At 39.7% G+C, this 11,834-nt stretch overlaps 1 protein-coding gene across 2 annotated transcripts; it reads left to right on the top strand.

The window, feature by feature from the left end:
- Positions 1–5,531: 5,531 nt before the first annotated feature.
- masp2 (MBL associated serine protease 2) lies at positions 5,532–11,379 on the top strand. Of its 2 annotated transcripts, none has more exons than XM_088290915.1 (6): positions 5,532–5,635; positions 5,712–5,934; positions 5,995–6,172; positions 8,480–8,611; positions 10,680–10,876; positions 11,057–11,379. In XM_088290915.1, the coding sequence occupies exons 1-6, from the start codon at positions 5,628–5,630 to the stop codon at positions 11,234–11,236; spliced, it is 918 nt and encodes a 305-aa protein (XP_088147041.1). In that variant the 5' UTR covers positions 5,532–5,627; the 3' UTR covers positions 11,237–11,379. The 2 variants fall into 2 exon arrangements, with proteins under 2 accessions (XP_088147041.1, XP_088147042.1); XM_088290916.1 differs by having other exon boundaries at positions 5,553–5,635; positions 5,812–5,934.
- The last annotated feature ends 455 nt before the right edge of the window (positions 11,380–11,834 follow it).

The following is an 11,834-nucleotide window of genomic DNA, read 5'->3' as shown; positions in this document are numbered from 1 at the left end:
TTTAACATTGCAACAACTTTGTTAATTAAAACAGAACAGACCCCAGAGAAAAAAATTTACATTTATTTAGCGTATTTTCTGAACTATAGAGCACCCCTACTGGTGAAAGAAAAATCCAAAGTAAAGCCACACCATTGTATTAGCCGCATGGTTCAAAATCTAGTAAAAAAGTAAAAAAGTAGTGGCTTATAGTCCGGAAAATACGGAAACTAAACTTCATGTCAGATTTGCACTTAATTTGGAAGACAATATACAGCGGTATATCAGACACACTTATACATAGATTCCACTTTGAGTACTTTTTCTGGTCATGAGTATGTCTGCCATGTTTGATATGGCAGGGCCACCTTAAACGAATGAACTCAACTGAAAAAAAGCGACAACCTACAAGTTGCACAAAGTTAATGCCTCTCATTTACCGCTTTACACACATTAATTATAATTGGCAAACAGGTTGGCACCACAATAAAAAGAATGCATTTTTAAATTTGATGGTTTTACACAACGCTCACATTCAGAATATTCCAATAATGATCATCACAGTAACAATGTGAAATTCATGAAAACGTTAGTAAATCAAATATTTTTTTTAGAGATTTGAGATAATGTACTTCTTTGTGATATGATCAAAGAAAAAATATTTTATCACCGCAGCACGTTGTGACTGAGCAAGATTTTATGAATTTTGAACCAAGTCATGGCTTGAAGGTTACAACTTGAGATTTACTTCTGATGTGACTTACTCCCACCTCTGGCTTCCACCATTGTCCAAACACAAAGAGAGGAGAACAGGTACATACATGTTTACAGTATGACTCCATACAGTGCTGTAAAAATATGTTTTAATGCATCACTTGTAAGCCTAGCCCCGAATGTTTAGTTCTGTAAGAGCATATTCTCTTCTTGTAGAACTGCAAAACTGCTGCATCGGGGGAGGACAACTACAGTATTTCCATTCCAGATCATAAAACACTCATTGATGACTCATAAAACTGCAAAGAAATCAGCCTTTTCGCCATTCATCCTTTCCTCAAAGGCAACAGGATTCAGATGAAGCTACTATACAGAGTGTCCTTTGAACACAACTATGAGAGGATCAAGAAGCAAAGTTTACAGTAAATACAGGTAGCTTTAAGTCTTCCTTTCCTTCTTATAGTGTGTTTTAACTGGATTCCTTTGAACAACCATTTGTATGGATGAAGCTGGGATCAGTGGTCCTGAATGTTTGCCATCCAACAGGTGAACATTTTACAAGTAAATTAAAATAATTTTATGGAACGAATATTACATTTTTAATTTGTTCGTGCTTTGGATTGCATTTAGGCAAGCCTCGCTGGCCCTGACTGGCAATCACTTCAATCAATCAATCCAGTTGTTACTTTTGAAAAATATGCAATGCCAACAGGGCCTTCCTTTGGAGCAGGTATGTGGTGTGCAAAAACATTATTTTTCAACCACTTCAGCGCAGTCGTAGGGGATGAGCAAATTACAGTGGATGAAGTCTACATTTCCTCAGTGTTCGGTCGGCTCAGGTGACACAGCCCCACTTACTGAAGTCCATAATTATGTGTACAATTTACATCATGTGAGTGGCTGAAGGGACCGTGATTGCAGCTCGTGAACAGGAAAACAGCCCAAGTAGGTGGCGATTGAGCAGATGCATGAAGATGTCAAAGGAAATAGGCTACTGTACTCTCACAAAATATCTTTTGTGTATCTTTGCCTTTCTTGTCCAAACTACCGCATCACAACAAGATTGACGCCAGCAGAAGGAAATGAACAACATGCATAATAAAGCACAAAGCTTTCAAAACCAGATTTAGTTTTATTCCGAGGCTCTGCTCACATCTTTTGTGCACTCCGCAGACGTAAACAGTTGCTGCTCTTTCATCTTTTCAATTGGCTGCCGCGTGTTTAATGACTGGCTGACTTCCTCTAAGGAAGCACTTTGTTTAAGGCACGGTAGCGCGAGCTAAAGCGTGAGCACAGCACACAGACAGCCGACATCCTCCTTGCACCCCTGCAAGTTTGGACTTCATACTCGTGTGCGTGTGACTTGTTTCAATTATTCATGCTACATGCACAAGCACATGCAGCACCAATGTCCTCTAAATGGGCCACACTTGTGACGCAAACTATCTCGCTCCAGTGTTTTAGCAAATTTATTAGTGCACCTGTCATCAAGAATTTATCCAACAGCCTTAAGTGCGTAAGTGGCGATTTTTAATTTCATTGTGGTCTTTCTCAATAGATCTTATATTTGTATAATATATTGTCTTTTAGCATTAGGTTGATTGTACTTGTAATCATCACAGGGAACATACACAGTCGAGAGTTTTAGAGAATGAGGAAAAGGAATTGTCATTAGCTTTACTGAGGCTTACTTTCTATCTGTATTTTACATACCTAAACTTTGTGCATATTTGTCTATTTAAAGTCAAGATCTCACTTAATGCGTGACTATAGGATGTGAAAAGGATAGTCAGTGAAGTCTCGCTAGTGTCGGTGGCCCAAGCTCGCTCTTTCTGTAAGCAATTCATCTTTACACTCATGTCAATAAAACATTAAAGCATTAAAATAGGAAGGACTCGTTCACCATCCTGTTATGTCTAATCATTGTGGCATTTGAGCGTCAAGCCCTCAAGTGACATTCAGAGCCACTTGGCAAAGGTCTAAGCTTGAAATATTGCCTTCAGAAATTATTTGACGGAAACGACTTTAATAAAGACACATTTTGAAAACAAACATGTTCTCACTTTAGTGACAGACAACGGAGAGAAGCCAGGGTACACCCTGGGCTGGTTGCCAGCCAATCGCAGGGCACACATAGACGTGCAACCATCCGTGCTCACACTCACACTTTGAGCCAATTTAGAGTGTTCAATGAACCCACCTTGCATGTTTTTGAAATGTGGGAGGAAACCGGAGTACCCGGAGAAAACCCAAGCAGGCACGGGGGAGAACATGCAAACTCCACAACTTAGTTTACACATGCAAGACAGACTGGGCGTGTTTCCGTCAGTCGTCAGTGATTTGGGCGTCAGTGGGTACTTGACCGTGGGTTAGGGACGATTAAAAGGACGGACGAGAACCCACTTCTGTCCTTGCTGAGGGCATCCTTCTGAAACGACCTCTTGCCCTCCATTCCCAAAATTGGGACGAATGCCTATCTGTATATATATATATATATATATATATATATATATATATATATATATATATATATATATATATATATTGAATTGCCTTCTTATCGATGGAATATGCGTGTCGCATGATGTAATACATATTCGATTCTGAACTGCATTTAATTGCAATGTGATAGTGGTGCTACAGTCTACAGGGATAGATTAATTCCGGTAAATCCTCACTGAAGGTCCAGGAAGCAAATGCATGGGCTGCCACTGCTATTTTCAGTATAATTACTTCACCATAAAAGTACCTGTATAAGTATGAAAGCATGGAGGATGAGCATGACACGAGCAAGCATGTGTGAAAGGGCTGACACATCTAACAGAATGCAATGATGTCACAAATGTGCTAATTAGAACATCATGTCACCAGCAGCATTTTGCAACTTTTCAATCGGTGTTGAGAAAAGCTGCAAATAATTGCAAACACTGATTTAATCACTCCGACTGCAATGTGGAACTATACAGATGCATAATGATGGACAAAAAAAGCTACCTATTGACAGTTCAAAAAGGTATTTTTCCTGCCAGAGGAAACGAACATGAGACGGCAGACCCGAATGACTAATGGGCCATAAATGTAAAAAAAAATGCATCAATACGTTATTTATGATTATCGTCGATATTTTCCCAGGAAGTATTTTATTTATTTAGAGTCATAGGGGTGACATTCTGAAGCGTCAAAGGCAGTGGCAGCTGAATGGCATTTAAAAAAAAAAAGAAAAGAGGTGAACATCTGCCATCAAAACGTGCTTTGCATTGCGGCTCATCATCCCGCCAGCTCACACATTAGTTATTGGAAAAAATAGGACGTTATAGCACCATTTTGTAAGAGTACCATCGGAGAGGTCATTTGCCATCGGGAGTTAACGGTGATGTTTATGTGGATAATTATAGTAATTCACTGCTGGCCAGAAAATGTGCGCTTGGGTATTAAACGCTTACCAAATATTAAACGTGTGCTGCCTAAAAGGCCCTTACACCGATTGAATATTGTCAATACGTGCATTCTTTCCAAACAGACATCATTTAATTGTCTGTCATTATATAAGTTATCGTGTTATTGGTTACATTCTAAGCATTGGCGAGACACAGACAAAAAACAAACAAGGAAACAAATATCCAGTATGTTTCCATGTTTACTTGGAAACTTGTTCATATAACTAACGCTATGCTGTGATTACGTCCAAACAAAAAGAGACGCGGTATGCTGAAAGCAATGGGAGGGAAAAAGTGTAGCGTTTTCATTGTTCTGGGGCTTTTATTTAACTGTCTCGCCACTTAATACCCATGAAAGCAGGCTCTGAAATAATTAGCAGTGTGTGTCTTGTCTGATTTGCATCAATGTCCAACCAGTCTTTTCGCATATGAATAACAATTTACACATCTTGTTACTTCCTCCAAACCAATGTTGTCATCGCTGTTTGTTGTTTGGCGCATTATGGAAAAACTACCTATTGTTTAAATGGCAAAAAAATAAATAAAAAAGACTGTGACATATTTTGCATTATTAACATAACATATTCCAGTCGTCTGCCTCTTTTGTTATGTCATTTCCAGATGAAGGGCACCTGTAAAATGGGCAAGTGTAGGATCAGAGGTTTTGGGGTCGTTGAAATTTCACTTTTGCATATCTGAATTTCATTCCCACATTTATAAAAAAGAAGCATAACACTTTTAGAAATTAGAAATCCCTTTATTGTCATTGTACTCAAGTGTGCAACGAGATTAGAGGGCAGTTGGGACAGTCTGTAAATAAACTACAGTTAGTACCACCTTGACTTTAATAATAAAACATGCACATGACACAACAGCTAGCTTCTCTCATTCCATTTTAAGCACAGTGGCCTCACAGTTCAGAGGTGCATGCAGGGTTCAGTTCTGGCTACCACCTTCCTATGTGGAGTTTGATGGATGGATGGATGGATTAATAACCTCTCAAATGTTTGCTGTGCTAGGATCCAATTTAGGGATGGTTGAGCACCCCCAAAAAATGTGACGGAAACAATTAAGCTGTACAACAAATATAAATTTCACCACGGTATTCAGAATTTGGGCACTTGATTTTTTTGGGGGGGTAAGAAAACATATCAAGATATTCCATTTAATGCTGAGTCAATGAAAAAAGTGACATTTAACTCCTAGTGTCATTTCTTCTAAATGCATTGAATGTTTTATAAGGTTGGTGGTGAGCCGTCAGTCCTCTTTCCGACTTGTAAGATTAGAAGTTTCAACATGCTATTGATGTCTAGCTCCTCTGACATCTGTGACCAGGGGAGGCGGGTGATGATGACGCTGATCATGTGCCTGTCGCACTTTGTTTACCTAACTGTCAGCTAGGAAGGACACACAGGTTCAATTACCCAGAGAGCACTGAGCTAAGGGAGGGGGGACACAATTCAAAGAGAGAGAACATATTGGAAGATTGATGTCAACATGACCAGGTGAGCGTCATATTTATTTCATTTTTTTTTAACAAATATTCCTTAAAACTGTGACACTCACACATAATCGTGATAGTGGCGGCTGCGTATTTGTCCTACTCTGCCTCCTCCATGTGTCGCTGAGTGTGGAAATGACAGGCCTATACGGCAACTTTACCACCCCCAACTTCCCCCAGCCATACCCTGATAACGCGTACATGGTGTGGAACATCACCGTCCCACAGGGACACAGGGTCAAACTCTACTTCACCCACTTCAGCGTCGAACCCTCAAATCTGTGCGAATACGACTACATTCAGGTACGGTCTTCTTACTCAATTTGAGTGCTGGTTAGACGTGCCTTGACCCTGTCTAAACAGGTTTTGGCAGAGGGCAATGATACCGTGAGGTTCTGTGGCGAAGAAGAGAAGGACGACGAAAGCACCCCGAGGAACACCGTCATCCTGTCAGCCGGCAACCGCATGTCAGTGGTCTTTAGGAGCGACTACTCTAACGAGGAGCGATTCACCGGCTTTCAAGCATTTTACACCTCAGAAGGTGATGCAGACTTGTGACACTTTTTTCCTTTTTTTGCTGAAGGCACGCATTTGCCTGAATCTGGCTGTTTTCTATTACATTGGGCAAATGACAAATGATGAAATAGTCTCTTGTAAAATCATACTTTATCTTTAGTAATTTATGGGTTTATACTTTAAACACAATACATGTTCACGTTCCATTAATGATTTACAGAAAAAAAAAACATGTATTTAAAATAAATGATTGCTTCATTGACAGACCAGTAACTTCACATGACAACCCGGTTTGGCACATTAAAGAAAATATAGGACCGATACTCAAAAATTGTCTATAAATACCTATCTGGAATATTTTTACATTTTCAACATTAAGGTGCCTTTCAGCGTACATTAAGATTCTTGACCATGAACATGACAACTGCGTGTACACAAATTAATGCCATCAAAGTAAATATTCCAATTGCACAGAATACGATAAACATAATTTTACTTACGTCTCTTCTATGTAGGAACATCCAAGACCTTATATGTTCCGTGTCTGAAGCGGTAGTCCGAATATGAATAAATGTATCGATGCACCCCAACCAAAAGAAAGTCCCACCATAGATTCACGTCAATATTTCGCCGTGCAGAGTCCTCAATTTCAGAATCGGACTCAAGATCAGAAACAATTTAGTAAGTTAAGAAAGTTAAAACAGACAAGGAATTTAGTACTGTAACAAAAAAAATAAAATACATTCGGGGGTATATTATTTCAAAGGTGCATTTGGGTAATGAAATGTTTTTACAAATTTTGAAAATCAAGTTTTATCTACAATTATGAGTGTCTTTCACGATTCTCGCAAACAACTGCACACAGTTTTAGCTAAGCAGCAGAAGCACAATGTTTAAACCCCACTGAGTTGTGAAAGTAGTAAATGTTGATATTTTTTTTTTGTCAGAGTTCGTTTACGCTCACAAGCAGTCGCAAAGAAGTTTGTGTGATGCTTGCTAACGTTTTTTTATGTCTCAAGGAAATTTTGAACTCATGCCACAATTAAGGTAACACGGTGACCGACTGGTTAGCACGATGGCCTCAGTTCAGCGGTCCAGGCTTTGAATGCTTGCTGCGGCCTTCCTTTGTGGCGTTTGTATGTTCTCCCCATGTCCGCATGTGCTTTCTCCAAGTCCTCTGATTCCCTCCCACATTCCAAAAACATGCATGTGGGTTAATTGACCACTCTAAATTGTCCCTATCTGTGACTGTGAGTGTGAATGGTTGTTCTTTTTCGTCCACGTGTAGGAGTTGTGTGCAATTCCTGCTCAACTGTTCCTTTGTCTTGGAGCAGTGAGTAACATGTATTTGGACGTTTGTGCCAAGTTGGCCCATGTTATCAACTTGCGTTGGGAACGAGCAGGGAGGTGTGCCAATTCCTTGTGGGTGTCATGGTTAGAGACGGTGGAACCACTTGCCTCTTTTTCTTCCCAGATGCTTGTCATCTTTGAGCAGCTATTCATTAATCAGACCTCCAGCAAATGGTTAAGTTGCAGACGATGAGTACAAGATTTGGGGTCCTTGATGTCAATTGCTGGATTATTGATGTTGTGAGTTGCTAAGGTCCTATTTATTTTGTCAAATAGGATCGGGCATGGCCTGATGTCGCTCGCTATTTCAGCGCAAGTTACTCAGTGACACGTTGTCAGAACGTCAAGCTTTCTTCCGTGCTTTCTGCATCCAGCCCTGCTTTCGGTTGTTATCCTGTATTTTTTCATGTAAAGAAACCCCTGTGTTCTGTCTGCTCCTGGGTCCAAATTCTGTTCCTCACATTTCTAACGGCAAATCATTTGAAACACTTTAATTGAATATATTTACCAGTTGGCTTGTTCGTTTCCACTTTAGTGCTGATATACTTCCGCAACATTATTCCACGTTTTTACAGAACGTTTGTCGAAGAACTGCACTCAACTGTAATAAATGTACAGTTTTCAAGACCAAAATAATACTCTTTATATTTAAACTCCGTAAGCGTCAATGTTTTGATGTCACATTAAATGACTAAAGATGAATCATTTCATGGCGATGGTGCACAAACTGCCTGTGCTCATTAGTTCAGTCTCAAAGAACAAAAGACCTATAAGATGACCTGTCTTGTTATCCAGCTTAGTTTTGATATTTTTATAGTTCAAATTGAATTCTCTTTAATTGGACATCACAAACAAAGTTTGTATATGCGAGTATGCTACCTGGGAACTCCAATTAACGCCAATCTTATACAATCAACTGATAACCATTTAGGCCGAGATAATCGCCCAGCATGATGTATACCCTCCTCATGCTCTTCTGCAGACATCAACGAGTGTCGGTCCAGTATGCACGAGGAGAGAATATGCGACCATTTCTGCCACAATTACATCGGTGGGTATTACTGCACATGCAGGCCAGGATATCTTCTCCATCTCAACAAAAGATCTTGTACAGGTGAGTGAAACGAAGTTGATACAACTTATTATGAGCATAATTAATAATTACATATTAATAGCATAATTACAGAAAAGTCACAAATAAATGATACATACTGGAATTAATCACGACAAAATCAACAACCCTGCTGTCCTAGTATTATTGATCATGTAGAGGTTCACTTGCCTCACCGTGCCAACGTGCAGCGTGGATTCTGTTCCCATTCTGTGATGGTGTGAATGTTTGTCTGTCTCTATGCAATATGTGCCCTGCGATGGGTACCAGTACAGAATATTGTCTGTATTTAGCCCCCCCCCCCTCCCAAAAAAAAAATAAAAAAACATAATTCATCATAACTACACAGTCTACTCCATTTGTAAGAGGTTTAGGTTCCATTCCAGCTGGCTGCTGTTGATAAATTTTACAGTCAAATTGCATAAAGCATTTGATCTCTGCCAACTGCCAAAAAAACAACGCTAATTACTGCTGATTCTCCAGTGAGAGGCAACTTCAAAATGCTATTAAAAATTGATACCTCCTGTGCAACACTAATAGTGTGCTGACATGAGGTAATGCATCACAATTACCGATTTGACGTACCTTGACTTGATCATTATTGGCTGGAGGAGCAAGAAAGGAGACAAAATAAATCACGCAATGAATAGGCCAAAAAAAAAAAAAAAGATTATCTGCCCACAAATTTTACTAATTATATTAATTACAGCCTCTTAGCAACAATCATTCGTATTGTCTGGGACAACATCTGCACACTTGCTAGTCACTAATGCAATCTTAATGAATCCCATTAATTATGGCGCCAAAAGGAGCCGATTAAAATTTGTATTCTTTTTTAAAAAATATATACTGTATAACTTTTTTAAGAGCTTCTCACATTATTATTTTTTTCTAAATTAATGGTTGGACTGTCTGTTGTTCTGTAGTGTTTTTTTAAATATTTTTTTTAACCAAGTTGTTGGCTACATATTAAGAAAACTATAGCTTCCAAACTTGTTTTTATCCAGCTGGAACCAAATCAATAAAAATACCATTGGTTAGCTAAAAACAGCATTCCATCATTTTTGGGGATTTAAATTCCTCGCACACTTTCGTCGGGTGTGATATCATGAGCGTTCTTGTTGTTGTTCTCACAGAGTCGTGACCAAAAACCATTATTTTGCCATAGCGGATTCTACATCTGGGTGGACGACTGGTTAGCATGTACGCCTTGCAATACAGAGGTTCAGGCTTCACGTTCACGTGAATCATTAATTGCGTCAACTGCCTCAAACAATTCTCTTAAATCAGGCCTTGGCTGGATAGGCAATATTTTGCTTCTCCAAATCAGTTGCATCATCGTTAATTGTCAAAGAAATTAGTTTGTCATATTATCAAGTTTCAAAATATGCTTACAGGCCAATTGAAGTTCAAGTGAACATGTTCCTTTGTGATTCAGGGTTAACAGAAGTTCCTGCACTGACAGAAAGACACAAACCAGATGCACGTCTCAGACTGATAAAAAGTAGCAAAAATGTCTGCGTCTCAAGGTCACAAGAGAACATGTACTCCCTGTTCAGAATTAGCAGAAGCCAAAAAGATGTCTTGTAAAACAGAAACTGTTAGAATAAGCAGGAAGAGCTGGGCGAGTGCGATAAAGTCAAGGTTGAAGTTTTCCATTCTGTATGAGTTGCATATTCAAATTGCTTTGCTGTGATGCAATAAAAACCACATGGGAGCACGAAGCAACAGCTGTTTCTCTGGGTCTCCAGGGAGCTGCTCCTCGCGAGTGACAAAGACAATCTTGCCTGGTTGATTCATTTGTTCAGCTTGTTTTAACAGAAACATCCCTGACATTTACTCTCCCTCGTTCGCATTCCTCTATGTCACTGCTGTCACTGGCTTTACGAGTCCTCAACATCTCAAGCTGATGCTATGACGATGACGTGGCGTGGATATGGCAAAGTAGACTTTGATTGCGGCAAAACGTACTATAATGAAAATGTGCAACGCAAAACTTGTAGCAGTATTATGAACACAAAAGTAACTAACACCGCAGTATGTTTGTATGCTGTGTGGTGTATCTCAATAGTGCCATGCCTCAGCCAGATGTTGACCAACCAGTCAGGATATCTGACGAGTCCGGGCTACCCGAGCCCATATCCGCCCATGAGTCACTGCAACCACACCATCATTCTTCCAGAGGGCTACAAAATAATCCTGGACTTCATGGAGCCTTTTGACATTGAGGGACACCCAGACCACCCATGTCCATATGATATGTTGAAGGTTAGTCATGTGACTTGCAAGCAGTGACCCCACCAATGTATTCGTCCTCATGCGTGCGTAGGCATTCTATCGCTGTCTTCGTCCCGCTAAGGTGAACTACTGTTGGGCCATGTGGTTTACTGCATATTTAACACCAGTGGTACGGTTCACAAATCACCCTCACTGCTTCTTATTTGGAAGATTTCGACGGCCGGACGAGAGTACGGACCATACTGCGGATCGACAACACCAGATAGCATCCAAAGCGGAAACCGCCAAGTGCATGTTGCATTCAGGTCAGACTCAAGCGGGAAAAACAAAGGATGGATGATCAAATATACAAGTATGAAATCTGCAACCCTCGATAAAACCGAAACTTGAGTGTGTGGACTAATAAAAATAACAGCCTACAATAATCGTCTTCTTATTAAGGTACTCAAGCAATGACATTTTTGATTCCTGATTTTATGCGAATGCGATACTTCAATAATTGAGACCATATTTCAAATAAATTGTTTCATGAGGTTCTGTGATTGGACAGGCTTTTTGTTATACCATAGTAGTGTCAACGAGCTGCTCAAATATCGCTGCTTTAGCGAAAGGCGATTTAATGCCCAGACATCAGTTAAGAAAAGAATAAAACAGTCTAGGACTCAAGGATCTGTGAAAGCTACTCCTTTAACCTTCATACATTATGCAGTTTCTTTCTACCTAATTCCAGCTCTACTTCTCTGTCAAAACAGTTATTATAGGCTGCTTAAATTGCTTCTAATTTGGCACTTTTGCATTTGCTCACTAGCATTTCATCCGTCTCCACCCAGCAAGTGGGGCAGAGGAGCACACATAAGAGTGTTGAGGTGGCAAAGAAGCTCCCTTGTATTGATTTAGTCATTTCTTTTTATGACTCTTCTGTGAATAATGTAGAATTAGGCTGACATGATGACAAATCAGCATAATAACGGTCATGTCATAAAATTTG

The sequence above is a fragment of the Idiotropiscis lumnitzeri genome, chromosome 3 (genome assembly GCF_059441095.1).
Source record: "Idiotropiscis lumnitzeri isolate Australia: NSW breed Sydney's pygmy pipehorse chromosome 3, RoL_Ilum_1.0, whole genome shotgun sequence".
NCBI lineage: Eukaryota > Metazoa > Chordata > Actinopteri > Syngnathiformes > Syngnathidae > Idiotropiscis > Idiotropiscis lumnitzeri.
Note: the sequence above shows the minus strand (reverse complement) of the source record. Positions and strands in the feature narration are given on the sequence as shown.